Below are 18,594 nucleotides of genomic sequence, written 5' to 3'. Positions count from 1 at the left end.
AATGCAGATCTTCCGGTTAGCCACTGTGCGGGAGCAATGGTTGGTCGGCCCAATTGAGGTAGTATGTACATGAATGTATAGTTAAAGTGACTATGTATATATGATAAACAGAGAGTAGCAGCAGCATAAAAAGAGGGGTGGGGGGGCACTGAATGCAAATAGTCCGGGTAGCCATTTGTAATGGTCTTGATAGAGGCGGAGGGTTAACACCTTTAGGGTTAACACCTTTTTCCCCACCTTTTTGGTTTTCTTACTGTCTTTAAATTTGGTGTGGGTTTTTCTTTTGTTTTCCTCTTAGGCTAATTTAGTGGGTGCTCATGGTGGGTGTCTTGAAGGTTCCAGTTGTTGTTCATTGCTAGTCAACTTTCAGTGGACACCCGCATGAGTGTCTTTCAGAACCCCTTCTAAAACCCCACCTGTTTTGGTTGTTGTCTGACTCTCCCTTCTGTTTGAGTGACATTTGGTTTTCTTGATAGGGAATGTTACTTCAGCTAAGACTGAAAAGCCAGAGAGGTCATTATATTCCAGTGTTTCTGGTTATACTCACCAGCGAGGTCATTATATTCCAGTCTCTCTGGTTATACTCGCCACCACTAGTCGTTGCACACCAAGCTAGCATTACTGGTGCAGACTTGGGGACCAACGAACTCCAACCACCTATTCTGCGTACTAGGGTCCTTTGGCAGGGCTAACTATTCTGCATACTAGAGTCCTTTGGCAGGGCATGCATTGCAAGACATACAACTTTGGCTGTGGAGTCATGGTCAATCCGTATAGGGCCTTTGAAAGCATTGGGGATGATGACACAATGGATTCCCATTCAATGAAGGGACACAACAATTTCAAAGATTTTGCAGTTACAGTTCATATAAGGAAATCAGTCAATTGAAATAAATTCATTAGGCCCCAATCAATGGATTTCACATGATTGGGGATGCAGATATGCATCTGTTGGTCACAGATGTGTTAAAAAAAGGGCCTTGGATCAGAAAACCAGTCAGTATCTGGTGTGACCACCATTTGCCTCATGCAGCGCAACATCTGCTTTGCATAGAGTTGATCAGGCTGTTGATTGTGGCCTGTGGAATGTTGTCCCACTCTTCAATGGCTGCGCGAAGTTGATGGATATTGGCGGGAACTGGAACACTGTTGTACATGCTCAATGGGTGACATGTCTGGTGAGAATTTTGGGCATGGAATTACTGGGACATTTTCAGCTTCCAGGAATTGTGTACAGATCCTTGTGACATGGGGCCGTGCATTATCATGTTAAAACAGGAGGTGATGGTGGTGGATGAATGGCACAACAATTGGCCTCAGAATCTTATCACGGTATCTCTGTACTCAAATTGCCATCAATAAAATGCAATTGTGTTTGATGTCTGTAGCTTATGCCTGCCCATACCATAACCCCACCGCCACCATGGGGTACTCCGTTCACAACGTTGACATCAGCAAACAGCTCGCCCACACAACGCCATACATGTGATATATATGCGGTTGTGAGGCCTGTTAGATGTACTGCCAAATTCTCTAAAACGACATTGGTTGAGAAATTAACATTAAATTATCTGGCAACAGCTCTGATGGACATTCCTGCAGTCAGCATGCAAATTGCAAGCTCCCTCAACTTGATACATCTGTGGCATTGTGTTGTGACAAAACTGCACATGTTAGTGGCCTTTTATTGTCCCCAGCACAAGGTACACATGTATAATGATCATGCTGTTTATTCAGCTTCTTCATATGCCAATTCCTGTCAAGTGGATGGATTATCTTGGCAAAGGAGAAATGCTCACTAACAGTACACTAATTTATGCAAAAGAAATCTGAGCGAAATAAGTGTTTTGTGCTTCTGGAAAATTTCAGGGATCTTTTTATTCCAGTTCATGAAACATGGGATCAGCACTTTACATGTTGCGTTTATATTTTTCTTCAGTGTAGTTTTTCCACATACATAGATCCACATAACTCGACATGACTAGGCAAGGACGTATTGCTCAACAGTCAAAACAGAAAAAGACAAGTACATTTTTTTTTTTTTGACGAGACTGCCTTTATGACAAAAATTCTCCTATTTTCACTTTGTAGTCAATTTTGACACTAGAATAAATGTTTCTGACTCATATCGAAGCCACATAGGCCATTTTCAAAGTGATTAGTTGCTTTTTAGGGGCAGTCACTATACACTTAACAAAATACAATATGTAATCGGAATTACTCAATATAGAGTCTGCAAAACTTTAATTGGTCTCTTGTGCTGGGCAATGGGTTTAATACAGAGTGCTGGTGACTCATTACTCCAGCCGCTACATTCATTACAATCCAATACACTGCATATGAATTACATACTGTATGGGTTTATAGATATAAACTGCTGTATATGCTGAGGTAAAAGTGGGTTGGGAATACTCAGTAGGATCTGTAGGTCGAGTAGAAAGTGCGGCTTGGTATTTAGACTTCAGTCCCCCCAAAAATAACACCATATATCGATTCTACAGACCCTACTCTACTGAGAATTACCAACCTCTCTTTTGACTCAGCACATAGAATAGTTTTTTCTCTACAGCCCAATGTTGTGAACATACAGATCTGAACATTGTGTTTTTTGATAGTGGTCTTACAAAATGTTTTTAGAAGCATATTTGTAATTGTTTTCATAAAGTCCTTTTTGCGTTTGCTTTTATGTACAATAAAAATAGGACATTGATTAAAATGTAATACTGTATCTTTTGAAATAGTTATCCAGATTTTAATGTTCGGAAATGCTGGCTTTTATTTTGAAGGAATTGTTATTAGCATACATAACTGACGTCATCGTTTGTGCTGTGCTACTAGAGCGGCATTGAATTTATATGTCCGGTTTTGATTGTACAGTAAATCAGAAGGAGTAGTGCTCAAATACGATCCTTTACTTTGTTGACCAGGTAAGAACGCCGACTTTATCACTAAATGTTACATTCGGGTAAACGAGTTGGTCTAAACTAGTGTTCAGGGAAGAATATAACAAATTAATAGCTAAATGTCCGAAAAGTGCACCGATTCTACACAATTAATAACCGATTGGGGCTTAACCAATATAAATTATTGTAAAAAAAAAAAAAAACGATGAGTTGTCTATCCTAAAGCCTATTAACTTCATGGCATGCGTTCAAGCAACCCCTAGTGACATTTTTGCCGCGTTATTGGGTGTGCTGGTTCCCTAGGGTTGACCTACTTTTGCTGTCACGCATTGCAGTCAGTGTTTGTTCGACATTGCAGGTGACTTGCCGACTGACTGATCTACAAATTACCTTGCATCACATAACTACTCATTATTATTTGTTGATCAGCCAGTGTCACCATTTACCCACAATGCATCATGGATTTGACGCTCGCGAACACGGTAGTGAGTTCACTGCCCATTTAATTGTCTCGCCAGCGATGATTAATCGGATGTTGTATTAAAATCCTTATTGAAAGCTGTGCTGTTGTGCACTCCTTTTAGTGGTTTTGTTAGCGCACTGTGGTCAAGTGTTTTTGTGTTAGGTTTGTGTTGAGTAATGTGCAGCCCGGTTGCCGTAGTAAACTGAGTTTAATTATGTGGGGTAAAAGCCGATGTATGGTCTATCTGTTCTCTGTAGCGGCAGTACAGCATTTACTGAGATGCGACCTCTGCAGAAGTCAAAGCATTCATACTGCTTGCGCTTTGGGGAGCTGTCATACGCGCCCAATAAATTGGTCTGCTGTGCACCACTCGTAGTGATAGCCTTTCAGCTAATTACGAACAACTGGCCAAACGAAATGACAAGACCTTACCTCTTCTGAGATGTTGGGGTAGGAGCTCAGCCAATTCTATCACGAAGCAAAAATGCTGCACCGGTTTTTCCACCTGCATCTCCCCGATGCCCCCCCAGCAAAATTAGGCTACCTTCGGGCTATTGTTTATTTCACACTATGTTGAGGTAAACATCAGAGTATAATTATTGTATGGATGTCAACCCCAATACATGTTCATGTCATCAATCAACTGCATTACAGTTAAAAGTAACTGAATACCACCACTGATTTCTGTATGCGAGCTATGCCACCAGTTTATACGAATGGGAGCATAGCAGCACTTCTTCTAAACCGGAAAAGGGACAACTTCTAAATGTTATGCAGCGAAAACAGCCAAATATATAAAAATCAGATTTTAATAACCACATTGTGGGCCTGTTACAATACATAAATCATGACGGATTTGACAAATATCCACTTTGTTTGATAAGATTTGTTGAATGTGTACAAATCCTCCCTGGTCTCCTTCCAGGAGTTCTAACTCCTTTTTGTGTCTTTGAAATCCCGACACGAGGTGTCATAAATAAATATTTTATTTGTGAACTTGTTCTGATAGACTTTCATCAAAGTTCTCCACGTTTGTGTTTATACAGGATGTACCGCCCCCACCTAATGCCAACCAACATGTCAATACAGAGCTATGCGGAGCAATTCGCATTGTTACCTCAATTTGGCCTCCAGAGGCTCCACAATTGCGTCACATCCTTGGTACGGAGACCCCGAACAACATTTCCAGATGAAGCATAAATCAGCTTTTCAAATCAAAATGTATTTGTCACATGCGTCGAACAGTTACTGTTACTGTGAAATTCTTACTTACAAGCCCTTAACCAACATTGCAGTTAAAGAAATAGAGTTAAGAAAATATTTACCAAATAAACTAAAGTAAAAAAATATATAAAAGTAACACAATAAAAGGACAATAATGACAATAATAAAAGGACAATAATATTCAGGGGGTACAGGTACCAAGTCAATGTGCAGGGGTACAGGTTAGTCTAGGTAATTTCTACATGTAGGTAGGGGTAAAGTGACTATGCATAGATAATGAACAGCAGGTAGCAGCAGTGTAAAAACAAAGGGTAGGGCGGGCAATGTAAATAGTCCGGGTGGCCATTTGATTATTTGTTCAGCAGTCTTATGGCTTGGGGGTAGAAGCTGTTAAGGAACCTTTCGGACCTAGACTTGTCGCTCCGGTACTGCTTGCCGCGCGGTAGCAGAGAGAACGGTGTAATGACTTGGGTGACTGGAGTCTTTGCCAATTTTTTTGGCCTTCCTCTGACACCGCCTATTATAGAGGTCCTGGATGGCAGGAAGCTTGGCACCAGTGATGTACTGGGCCGTACGCACTACCCTCTGTCGCGCCTTATGGTCGGATGCCGAACAGTTGCCATACCAGGTGGTAATGCAACCGGTCAGGATGCTCTCGATGGTGCAGCTGTATAACTTTTTGAGGATCTCGGGACCCATGCCAAATCTTTTTAGTCTCCTGAGGGGGAAAATGCATTATCATGCCCTCTTTACAACTGACTCCACTACAGCCCCATCGATGTGAATGGGGGCGAGTTCGGCCCTCCTTTTCCTGTAGTCCACGATCAGCTCCTTTGTCTTGCTCACGTTGCGGGAGAGGTTGTTTTCCTGGCACCACACTGCCAGGTCTCTCACCTCCTCCCTATAGGCTGTCTCATCATTGTCGGTGATCAGGCCTACCGCTGTTGGAGTCGTCCTTGGCCACGCAGTCGTGGGTGAACAGGGAGTACAGAAGGGGACTAAGCACGCACCCATGAGGGGCCCCTGTGTTGAGTATCAGCTCACCCGATGTGTTGTTGCCTACCCTGATTACCTGGGGGCAGCCCACCAGGAAGTCCACAGTCCAGTTTCAGAGGGGGGTGTTTAGTCCCAGGGTCCTTAGCTTAGTGATGAGCTTTGTGGGCGCTATGGTGTTGAACGCTGAGCTGTAGTCGATGAACAACATTCTCACATATGTGTTCCTTTTGTCCAGGTGGGAAAGGGCAGTGTGGAGTTCGATTGAGATTGCGTCATCTGTGGATCTGTTTGGGCGGTATGCGAATTGGAGTGGGTCTAGGCTTTCCGGGATGATGGTGTTGATGTGAGCCATGAACAGCCTTTCAAAGCACTTCATAGCTACCGACGTGAGTGCTACGGGGCGGTAGTCATTTAGGCAGGTTACTTTCACTTTCTTGGGCACAGGGACTATGGTGGTCTGCTTGAAACATGTAGATATTACAGATTCGATCAGGGAGAGGTTGAAAATGTCAGTGAAGACACTTGCCAGTTGGTCCGCGCATGCTCTGAGTACACATCCTGGAAATCCATCTGGCCCTGCGGCCTTGTGAATGTTGACCTGTTTAAAGGTCCTGCTCACATCGGCTACAGAGAGCGGGATCACACAGTCGTCCGGAACAGCTGGTACTGTCATGCATGCGTCAGTGTTGGTTGCCTCGAAGCGACCATAAAAGGCATTTAGCCCATCTAGTAGTTCGCATCACTGGGCAGCTTGCCGGTGGGTTTCCCTTTGTCGTCCGTAATAGTTTGCAAGCCCTGCCACATCCGACGAGCGTCAGAACCGGTGTAGTAGGATTCAATCTTAATCCTGTATTGACGCTTTTCCTGTTTGATGGTTCGGCTGAGGGCATAGTGGGATTTCTTATAAGCGTCCGGGTTAGTTTCCTGCTCCTTGAAATCGGCAGCTCTAGCCTTTAGATCGGTGTGGATGTTGCCTTTAATCCATGACTTCTGGTTGGGATATGTACGTACGGTCACTGTGGGGATGACGTTGCCGATAGACTTATTGATGAAGCCAGTGACTGAGGTGGTATACTCTTCAATGCCATTGAATGAATCCCGGAACATATTCCAGTCTGTGCTAGCAAAACAGTCCTGTAGCGTGTGCAATACAGATTAATTTGTGCTGTTTCTTACATTTACATTTACATTTAAGTCATTTAGCAGACGCTCTTATCCAGAGCGACTTACAAAATGGTGCATTCACTTCTTTACTGTACATTTTCAAACCTGTGTCCTCATGATGGTGCAACAGTAGCCCGATGGTGTAGGCTATTGTGTTTAGGTAAGTTTGTTACAAAAGCCAAGTAAAGGTTGCCCTATAAGCTAATACTAAAAGCTGACAGGTAAAATGCTTTATTCCTTGTTATAAGCATCTATGACTTATATGGTGTATAATAAGATTAGTTCACATTACTGTAGCCGTAGAATTATAGGATTTCTGTGACTGTAGCTGGCACTTTCTGAATGAAGGCACCAATCCCCCTTAAGCTTTTTTGAAAAGGTCTGACAAGCAGGTTTGATATGATCCAGTGTGACTGTGATTTAAATAGTGAAGTCTGTGTCAAAGCAGCTTCATGTGTCTACATGGTATTACATTAGCCTGTCCATGATCCTGTAAAGATCATAATATCCTGTGTAGCCTACATTCAACAAGTGAATAAATGACTGAATAATATCACGTGGTTCTATTTTCTACTGGTAATAATAAGGTAGCACATTATTTTATGGTATTGTTTTCACCTGGTTTTTAATGGGAAATCTTAACAATAGGTACTCTTGGTACTTACTAAAAAGAATTGGCTACTACAGTGTAATGTACATTGTTACAGTTTGACCTTGTCTTTTTTGTATTGTATTATTTATAGAAAATCCCATTTTATTTTCTGATTTTTATTGAACAAATTGTGAAGGAGGGTGACAGTGGGGAAAGTCGGAGAGAGGTTGTGTCAAAGGGCAGTAGGCTCGATTCGTACCAATGCCGACACTGTAGACGTGTGCTGCATTACCACTAGACCAGCCAGGCCACAACCAAGTCATATCTTAGTAGGCCTAAATGCCTAGTTATTTCCAGGTAAACTGGAAATGGATGTTAACAATGGCCCTATTTCTAGGAAAAGTAACAAACTTGTCTTCTTGGTCTTGTGTTTGCAGATCTACCCGGCCTGTGGACGAAAACAATGGCACTAATCTCCCTCGAGGATCTCGACGGATTGGAGGATGAAGAACTGGACAATGACATCACTGACGACCCTGATTCAATGGAGGACGACGAGCAGCAGAGGCTGTACACCCATTGGCAGGCGATCGCCAGCACACACCAGGTGTCCGTCCCCCGAGGTAAGCGAGATAGGCGGTGGAGTAAAATAGTCCCATTCGAGGTAGTTGCTTGGCAGCAGTGTATTTGGAGACAATCAATCTGAGAAATTCATTGCAACAGGACATGGTTTCTTCCAACAGTTGAAATAAAATCTCAGATTCTAGTTGCTACATCCTGTCCATAAGCAAAGACGGCTAAACAAAGTCCCAGAAAATGATGACTACATTTCAACAATATTGGTGCATTGTTTTTCGGCACATTGTTTTATCTTCCACATTCCAAACCGTCTGCAATACAGCAGTATCACTTGATTGCTATAGTGTGTGTACTGAAGTCTCTATCATGGCGTACTCAAATGGGAATCAGTTTGAGGTCTAGTAAGAAGCTTGTAGATATTAGAGCAGGCCCATTTTCCTAGAGACTTGAATACTTGACATTAGCCCTTGACATTAGACATTAGCCCCCTTTATAAAAGGACATTAGTCCTTTTATAAAGCATAAGCCAATGACGAATTTCCCCCCACTTCACTTGGTTCCGGTGAGGTTTTTACCAGTGAGGTTTGCGCTCAGGCTGCTCTCTGTAAACTTTAAAATAAATGAAGAGGACCCCTGTGTTGTTTTGATAGAAATGACAGGACCAATTCAAGAGCTTACGCAACGGAACCAAACCCAAGAAAGAGAGCAGGTCCCCTTTGCCTCCATCTCTCAGGATGAAAAGGTACAGTATGTGTCCCTTCCACTTGTTACCAATCTTAGGTCAGGATGACAATGGCAGATATGTTGGCTGGCTGTTCCATTTTCTGGGTCATCTATCCGTCATGTAATGGCAGGAAGTGAAGGGAAGTCTGTAGTAAAAGCTAAATAAAGCCATTTTCTTGTCTTTCTTTTGAGTGTCTGGCATAATAAATAAAGAATGAAAGCTGTGTGTATGTTCAAACGGATTTGTGTAAATACCTGAGTGCAATGTGGTGTATAAAATCTGTGTTTGTGTGTTGTCTTATGACCATCCATGTATTTGCTTGAGTGCAGTTAATGTTGTGTGTGTGCACGTGTGTGTTTCAGCTTGAGCATCCATGCCATTGCTCGAGTGCAAAGTGAAGTGAAAGATCTCTTATATTCCCTGGATAACGAAGTGTGTGTTTGTCTATTTCTGCAGCTGGGCGAGGTGCTGTTTGAGGAGAGGGTATACCCTGCAGGGAAGTGGGCGTGCATCACTAAAGGGGAGAAGCTGTACGAGCAGAGCATCTCCATGGGCTTCATGAAACTCATGAAATTCATCTGCAAGGAGAACTCTGTCGGTAAGGGCTTAGTGTTCATGTTACTGTGTAATTATTGATGTAAGTATGGTGCAAAATCTATGGTAATCACTCATTGTTACAACTATATTGTAATCACTCATTGTTCCACTGTACTTACAGCAGTAACCCTAACCCTTATCATAACCTTAAGTACAGTGTATCTACAATTCATTGATTTGGGGCCTAGGCTCTATTGTATATAAATAAGTCATTCTTACTGTACTTACATCAGTAATCTTAATCCTTACCATAGACCTAAATATAGTGTATAGTAAGACAGGGTAACAGTGAGTAATTATAATAGCACACTCTTGTATCGACAGGACGCTATTTGGGAATGACTGTACCCATTGTGAACAGTATACAAATGCTGGAGGACGGCAATGGCTTTCAGAAGGACATCTTGACCGCATACTACCTGCCTGCTGAGTTCCAGGCCAACCCGCCTCAGCCAACTGACCCAGACATTACCATACTCCAAAGGGAGGCTGTACGAGTCATCACCCGGTAAGGACACTCCCACCTTTGGCTGACTTCGATACTCAAGCCCCAGGCTTGAGTATCGAGGCCTATTCTACTTCGCCTGTGGTTTTGAGACCTATTCTGACCTATTTACATATCTACATGTAAAAATAGACAATGGATTTAGATAGACAATGTCTAGCCAAAATGGGTGGAAATAATTAGTCAGATTAGTGATAATATCCATGTTGTTGTTGTTTTTTGAACTATACTGGCTGGTTTCCCGGACACAGATTAAGCCTAGTCCTGAATTAAAAAGCATTTACAATGGGGTCTACATTGAGCTTTTTTTGTTGTTGTCCAGTACTGGCTTAATCTGTGTGTGGGGAATCTACCCAAACAATAATGCTAACTTCTATAGATAATGGATACGTACTAGCTAGACTCACACACTACTTTGCATTGGTAAGATATCTGGCTAAAATACTATAGGTAAAAAATAATCAGATAATAGCAGTAATGACAGGATTTATTTAAACACGAATAACAAATGCGGTCTTCTGTAGGACGTTCTTCGGCACCACCACGGAGGAGACAATCATGCCTCAGATTAACCTGCTGTGGGAGATGCTGGGCCCCAGCGAGGAGATGCATCGCAACTCCTACATGGTAGCTGTCTACGACAACCCTGGAGTGTCCTGTCGCAGGAACGAGATCTGGTTCATCCGACGAGACCCCTAAATCTCTTATAACATTCACCTGTCCCCTCCGGTATCATCCCGACACCCCCCTATCCCACCCACCCCCCCTCTGTGCCTCTAGGGTCACGTTCATTGGCCGCTAAATGGAATAAAAGGGACAAACGGGGAGGGACTACCTGGATTTGGTCCAATAAGCAAGACTCATTTTCAGTTTCCAATGCAAAATGTTTTTAAAAATGTTTGTTTTTGTTTTTGCGTGCCCTAATGAACACAACCCAGATGATTCCTGTAACGGGATAGAGTGTGGATTAAAATGGGGGGAATGGCTCTTGGGTTGGTTTTAGTGGTGAAGATGACAAGATTACTTTAAAGATGGTTTTAGGTATACAGTATGGCAGGAAAATACTTATTTAACATTCACTGAGATTGAATGTTTTTTTATGCTCTAGGGGAGCACAAGAAAATACTAACTTCAGTGGCATCTATACCATGTACACAACCAAATATGGTGTTTAAAATACAAGTATATTGTATCTCTGTGAAAAACTGTCTGGGCATTACAAGAGTTAACTCTTATATCTCCATCACGTTTTATCTCAAAAAAAATGTATCTTGCTTTTTATGTTAAAAAAAATGGGGAATATCATCTAATCATTGCAAACTGGTGTCACATAGTGTCACAGTCCGTTTTACATTTCAGTCATTTAGCAGACGCTCTTATCCAGAGCGACTTACAGCAGTGAGTGAATACATTTTAAAACTTTTTTTCTTAATGATGTTGATACCATAATGTTTTTTCTAAACTATAATGATTATGTGTTATAGGTCTGTAACGTACTACAAAAATGGTGTATTTGCAGTTGACTAGAGTAGGCATCTAGGTTTAACCTATTATTATCCATATACATAGGTAATTCTGACACAACTTTATAATTCAAAGTTACTTGCAATGATATGTGGGTGTCTTACTCTTAACTGTAATTGAATTTTATCCTGCTAGTGAATTTTGCCCACACTTTGCTACTTTACCTACACTTTGAGGCTGGTGTAGGGATTTTGAGTATAGGTGTCCGAATAAGTAAATGACTATCCCTCTTCCCCCAGCCACAAAGCTGTAAATATTGATAAGACAGATTGGTCATTCGTTACCTTCAGTTGCCACTAGGTGTCAACCAAACAGTAACGTTTGTATTATGTTTTTTGTCGATTTATTTTCTTATAGGTGAATAGCGAATATCTCACAAATGAAAAGCTTTATTTTGGTGAGGTTAGTTGTAAATGGAGCTGAGACTGGGACCAGGCTCTTTAGATTTTGAGGAAGGTTCAAGCTTTTTGAAGATTCATAACTATAGTTAATGATGGTTGGGGAATGGAAGTTTAATTAAAGTGACTTATGAACCTGTCTGTTCAGCATGGCCAAATGATGTGCTCTTACTGTGCTTGCCTCTTTTTTAAATATATATTTCCCAGAATAAGTGTGTATTTGGTGTATTTGTTTGTATTCTCCAATAATTACTACGGTATACTTTTGATATGTTAAAATTGCACCCGTCCTCTCTTTTGTGACCTTGTATTCCTATGCTGTTTGCAACTGTTTTCAAAGCATACATTTGAAAATTGCAGTGTGAATTGTAGTGGGTTGCTTCAATTTAAAGCTGCAATATATAACTTTGGGCAACCTGACCAAATTCAAATAGAATTGTGAGGAGTTATAGATCATTCATTCTCATTGAAAGCAAGTCTAAGATGTAGTAGATCTGTTCTATGTGTGTTATTTCTGTGCTTCCGTTCTTAAGTTTTGTTTTGAACTCTTTTACTTTCTGTTTTGTACAATAGCTTCAAACAGCTGAAAGTACTATATTTTTGGTTATGGAAAATATATTTCACAGCCGTTTAGATGGTACAATGATTCTCTACACTATTTCTGCTTGTTTTGTCACAAACCAAAATTAGAAATTTTAGCAAACAGAGAGATTTCTGTATAGTGCATCTTTAAACTACTTAAAAGATTGCCAGTGTGAGTTAATGGAGATTTGATATGCATTTACACTTAAAAACGTACCGTGCTTTCAGAAAGTATTCACACCCCATTTACTTTTTCCACATTTTGTTGTGTTACAGCCTGCATTTAAAATTTATTAAATTTAGATTTTGTGTCACTGATCTACACACAATACTGCATAACGTCAAAGTGGATCTTTTTTTTTTTAAACAAATTAATTAATGCCTTGCAAAGAAGGGCACCAATTGGTTGGTACATGTGAAAGAAAAAGAAAAATGACCTATTTGAGCATGGTGTAGTTATTCATTAGGCTTTGGATGGTGTATCTATAGTCAATACAAAGATACAGGTGTCCTTCCTAACTTGAGAGGAAGGAAACCGCTCAGGGATTTAAAACAGTTACAGAGTTTAATGGTTGTGATGTGAGAACTGAGGATGGATCGACAATGTTGTAGTTACTCCACAATACTAACCTAAATTACAGAGTGAAAAGAAGGAAGCCTGTCCTGTTTGCAACAAGGCACTTAAGTAATACTGCAAAAAATGTGGCAAAGAAATGTACTTTTTGTCCTGATAATACAAAGCATTATGTTTGGAGCAACGACACATCACTGAGTTCCACTCGTCATATTTTCAAGCATGGTGTTGGCTGCATCTACCTACATGTACATATTACCTCAATTACCACGACTAACCGGTGCCGCCGCACATTGACTCTGTACCGGTACCCCCTGTATATAGCCTCGCTATTGTTATTTTACTGCTGCTCTTTAATTATTTGTTACTTAAAAAATGTTCTTATCTATTTTTTACTAAACACTTATTTTTCTTAAAACTGTAGTGTTGGTTAAGGGCTTGAAAGTATGCATTTCACTGTAAGGTCACCTTGTTGTCACCTACACCTGTTGTACTCGGCGCATGTGACAAATACAGTTTGATTTGATAATATTATGGGTATACTTGTCATCGGCAAGGACTAGGGAGGTTTTGGGATAAAAATTCTCCTTTCAGCAAGACAATAACCTAAATCAGAAGTCCAAATATACACTGGAGTTGCTAACCAAGATGACATAGAATGTTTGAGTGGCCTAGGTACAGTTTTGACTTAAATCTGCTTAAAAGTCTATGTCAAGACTTGAAAATGGCTGATTAGCAATGATCAACAACGACTTCGACAGAGCTTGAAGAATTTTTAAAAGAATAATGGGCAAATATTGTACAATGCAGGTATGCAAACTCCTTTGACTTACCCCAAAAGACTCACAGCTGTGTTTGCTGCCGAAGGGGATTCTAAGTATTTTGTGTAGATCAATGACAAAAAATGACAATTAAAACCATTTGAATCCCACTTTTTAACACAGCAAAATATGGAAAAAGTAAAGGGGTGTGAATTCATACTGAAGACACTGTATACAGCTTTTATAATCTTTGAACTGTACAATTTGTATTTTTATGTAAAATGAAAATAAAATATAAATAAAATGGTGTGGAGATGATTGATTCCACTAACAATAACTCAAAAATATTTTTTGCACATACCTGTCAGTTACCATTTGATATATCTTTGGTTATTTGGCTAGGTCATAGTTTGTCTTATTAGTATACCGCATCTGTCCAAAAACCTTACACAACTAAAATGACAAAAGTATCCCTTTTTGACAACTACCTTGTCTGCATTACATTTTTTAATAGTCTTTTCATTTATCCTTATCCATATTTACATTTGAGATGTATTTTAAATCGTTAAGGATGTAGCCTGAAATATAGCCTGAGCCTATGAACAAAATAATCAAATAATCAAAACAAGTTGTATGTGCTTAGGCCTACAGAAGAATGGGTGCTTGTCATGTTACTGCATCCCACTGCTGGCTTGCTTCTGAAGCTGAGCAGGGTTGGTCCTGGTCAGTTCCTGGATGGGAGACCAGATGGTGTTGGAGGGCCAGTAGAAAGCACCCTTTCCTCTGGTCTAAAAAAACTATCCCAATGTCCCAGGGCAGTGATTGAGGACATTGCCCTGTGTAGGGTGCTGTCTTTCGGATGGGATGTTAAATGGGTGTCCTGACTCACTGTTGTCACTAAAGATCCAATGGCACTTATTGTAAGAGTAGGGGTGTTAACCCTGGTGTCCTGGCTAAATTCCCTATCTAGCCTTCATACCATCATGGCAGCCTAATCATCCCCAGTTTACAATTGGCTCATTGGTGGTGCAAAGGGAGAACAAACAATTTATAGAAACCTTGCTTGATGTACAGCGTCAATCAATGCGGGACAATCTAATATGTTAAGGGAACCGGAGAATGACAACAGCAGAGGCTGGGAGGACACTGTCTGAGACTTTATGTCAACACAACTGAAACTGCCCACTGATGTTGTGTGTAATGTCACTTTCTCCAGAGTCCATAGAATGGGTAAGGCCACGGGCTATTATTGCCTGTTTTGACAAATTTAAGCAAAGGAAATGGCGAAGAGCAGGGGCAGAGAACTCAGAAACACTGATTTTGGAATTAATGATCACTTCCCCACCGAGATCAATGAAAGGAGAAAAAAACTGTATCCCATCATGAAGGAAAAGCGTTGCCTGAATCAACGAGTCTCCATGGTGATGGATAAACTTTACATCAATGGGCAATTGTATCGGGACTCTAGAGTAACTCCCTGGCTATTTTAATCCAATGTTCAAATCTGAGTTTGTGTGTTGTAGTGGATCATGACAACTTCAACTATAACGAATACATGCTCTATTGATCTTCACTTGATAAGGAAAGGGTTCCATATAGCTCAGGTTAATGTATGTAGCCTTCCTAACAAAATACATGAGGTTTTTAACTTGGTCAACATAAATAATATTCATATTTTGGCTTTGACAGAAACACATTTAGATGCATCTGTAAATGATGGGCAAATGAACATTCAAGGAAATAGTCTACTTAGAAGGGACAGGAATAGGAATGGTGGGGGTGTAGCACTGTACATTCAGAATCATATACCTTTTAAGAGGAGGGATGACCTTAATTTATGTCAATTAGAGGCACTATGGGTTCAAGTACATCTGCCTCACCAGGCACCCATATTGGTGGGATGTGTGTATAGACCTCCTAGCTCTAAGGTGTCCTATTTGGATGACTTATGTACTGGGATTGACCAGGCCACAGATAGTAACAGAGACGTGTTTATCTTGGGTGATTTTAATATAAACTGGAAGGATCATAATCATTCAAATAGAACTAAATTGATGAGATATGCCGAGGACTGTGGTTTGAAACAAATGGTTAATGATACTACTAGATCATCAACTAAGTTGGGTCACCGTTCAGACACGTGCATTGATCTGATCTCCTGTAATATACCATTGCAATGCTTAAAAGCCAGATCAATTCCATAATATTGTGACCATAACCATGAACACCAAGGTTCCAAAGAAACCCCCTAGGATTGTGGTCAAGAGAAATTGTAAAACATTTAATCATGAGCTATTTCAAAATGATTTGGCTGCTGTACCCTGGGAGCTGATTTATCTAGATGATTGAAATCACGCTACATTGTGGACCATCATGCCCCAGTAAGAAAGAGTACAGTTGGGGCTCGTCCATCTCCATGGATTGATGATGAACTGGGTGAGGCTTTTTCTTAAAGAAATATGGCAAAAGTCTTAGCAGCCAAATGTAAACTAGAAACTGATGAACAGAATTATAGAACATTAAGTAATTATGCAGATAAATTGAATCTTAAGAAAACAAAAAATAATTTACAAAAATGCTTTTATTAATTGTAAAAATTATTCGAAAAAGGTGTGGAATACAGGTAAGGGCTTACTTGTACATCTATCTCATCATGCCCATCTTGTAACTCCCTCCAGTAACCACGAGCACAACCGTTCCTTGATTTTAACTGGCGGCTTTATTCTGTAGTTTAGTCAGAATTATCACCTTCCGTGAGAACTATAAAGTAAATGAAAATACAGTTTAAGCACACTCTTACACCTTCTTGTCTTATGAGTGACTTATTAGCTTGGTATAACTCTGAAGTAATTACATACATAAACAGTTTAGCCGGAGCTATAACAGTATCAGATTGAACACACGAATAAAGGAAAAAAAATACCTAATTGGCTGCTTATTACAGAAGGGAGGAAATCAAACTTCACACTTATTATTCCTGGCATGAATTCACGCTTCATCCTAACATACACATATCAACCTTTACGAACTACACCCGGTAACATGAAAACTTAGCTAACATCGCGCGGGAAAGCCTTCACCCCCAAAGATGTGTTGCTACGATAATGATCCCCGTTACAACAGTTATTAGCCACGTAGTTCCACCTGTCTTATCATTTCCTCCGCATAGCGAACACGTAAACTATTCAAACAAAAAAACAACGACATAGATTTACAGATTAACTGTCAGTTACACATCTAGTGTGGAGGTTGGCAGGAGAACAATAACAAATCCAGCTGATATTGCCAATCATTTTGCAGATTTTTTTACAAAGAAAATGAATTTACTGAGCGATAATGTAAGCACACATTCTTCCAAACAAGCTATTGCCCAATGGATTGATGATCATATTATGAGCAACAAAACCTGCTCTTTTTAGTCTACAAATGGTGTCAGTAGAGGAGGTGTTAAACCTATTGAAGTAATTACCCGATGGTAAATCAACAAGTTATGATTTGATGGACAATTATTTACTTCGCTATGCTGCTCCCCAGATTGCAGCTCCACTGAAATACATATTTAATTGGTCAGTGGAAAAGGGGATGTTTGCAAATGTATGGAAGCATGCTAAACTGTGTTCTATTCCGAAAGACAGCAAAGAACCCATTACTGCTGCTAATAGTCAACCAATTAGTCTACTTCCTTCACTCAGTACGATACTGGAGGATATTGTGAGTAGACAAACATGGGAGAACATGGAAAAGATTATAGCCAATCAGCATGCTTATCGCAAAAAACATTCCACTACCACTGCATTGGTTGACATGACTTACCAGTGGCTCAATGCTATGGATAATGGCAGGTTTGTGGGTGTACAAATTTTTGATTTTAGAGCAGCATTTGATTTAGTGGATCATTAAATAATTTTGTCAAAATTAATGCATTATGGTTTTAAGGAGGTAGCACTGAATTGGGTACAGTCATATATAACTGACAGGAAACAGTCCATCTAAATCAATGGTTCATTTTCTTCCCCTCATGCTTTAAACTGTGGAATACCGCAGGGCAGCTGCCTTGGACCACTTCTTTACTTAATATATACCAACGACCTTCCTTATGCCTTATCTGAAACTCAAACTACTATATTTGCAGATGATACTACAATTTATACAGCAAGACAATCGGTTCAACATGTACAGCAAGCTCTACAAGTAGATTTGGAAAATATCAGGGTGTAGTGTAACGACCCTGGGTTTATAAGCGCGGATATCGACTCTGCCGCTCGATCATGTTTTTGGGGCACAGTCGATAGCGCGCTGGACTTCGGACTAGAAGGTTGAGGATTCGAGACCTGCTCCCTGCCTGTTTCATTACACTATACAACGTTTAAAACAGCCAAACTCTATTCACAATGGTATTCAGTTGGTAAGAGACAGACATTCAGTAAATACCAGGAATAGATTGTCCACCATCTATGTGTTATCCAGACAGAAAATAGAAATAGGCAAAAGAACATTTCGATGTAGAGCGTGGAGTACAGCAGGTCAGCCACCAGGGGGAGACTCATCGAGGCCTGGTGACAGACGGAGTATACATCACGTGCCAGGTCTCGACGGGCTCTCCGCCTAGGACTAATTGGGGCTGATTGGGGAGTTTGTGAGTAATCAAGGGCTGATTGCTCACCAGCTGTACAAGCCCCATAAAGCTTCCAGAAGGGCAGCACACAGGAGATGACTGAGGGAAGTAAGGTGACTTCTGTGTAGTTGGAGACAGTGCCCGAGCTAAGACAAGGGAGTTGAGTTTGTGTGTCCGACAGGATACAGCAAGACCCGGAGCCCAGAAGAGGGTATCCCAGAGAGGGTCTCATGGGGGAGACCAATCCTTTTCTTTTGATTTATTATTTAATAAACACCCTTGAAACCGAGCTAATCATACTCTGTCCGTGTCTGATCTGTGTAGAGAATGGTGGAGATGGTGGAGAATGTGGGCAATCTGATAATGTGGTCAGATCAGGGTTGACGTTTACGC

At 40.7% G+C, this 18,594-nt stretch overlaps 1 protein-coding gene and 1 long non-coding RNA gene across 2 annotated transcripts; one reads left to right on the top strand and one right to left on the bottom strand.

Moving 5' to 3' along the window:
• Positions 1–2,800: 2,800 nt before the first annotated feature.
• On the top strand, positions 2,801–13,893 carry LOC106585248 (heme-binding protein 1). The gene is made up of 6 exons (XM_014171259.3): positions 2,801–2,927; positions 7,780–7,965; positions 8,572–8,663; positions 9,102–9,243; positions 9,567–9,750; positions 10,272–13,893. Exons 2-6 carry the CDS (start codon positions 7,806–7,808, stop codon positions 10,444–10,446), a joined length of 753 nt encoding a protein of 250 aa, XP_014026734.1. The 5' UTR covers positions 2,801–2,927; positions 7,780–7,805; the 3' UTR covers positions 10,447–13,893.
• A 2,393-nt stretch (positions 13,894–16,286) lies between these two features.
• LOC123739294 (uncharacterized) lies at positions 16,287–16,761 on the bottom strand. Its single transcript, XR_006767656.2, has 2 exons — positions 16,510–16,761; positions 16,287–16,346 (listed from the first exon to the last, which is right to left on the bottom strand). It is a non-coding gene; the product is annotated as an uncharacterized LOC123739294 (long non-coding RNA).
• Positions 16,762–18,594: the final 1,833 nt, after the last annotated feature.

Source organism: Salmo salar, chromosome 02 (genome assembly GCF_965601325.2).
Source record: "Salmo salar chromosome 02, fSalSal1, whole genome shotgun sequence".
Taxonomy (NCBI): domain Eukaryota; kingdom Metazoa; phylum Chordata; class Actinopteri; order Salmoniformes; family Salmonidae; genus Salmo; species Salmo salar.
Note: the sequence above shows the minus strand (reverse complement) of the source record. Positions and strands in the feature narration are given on the sequence as shown.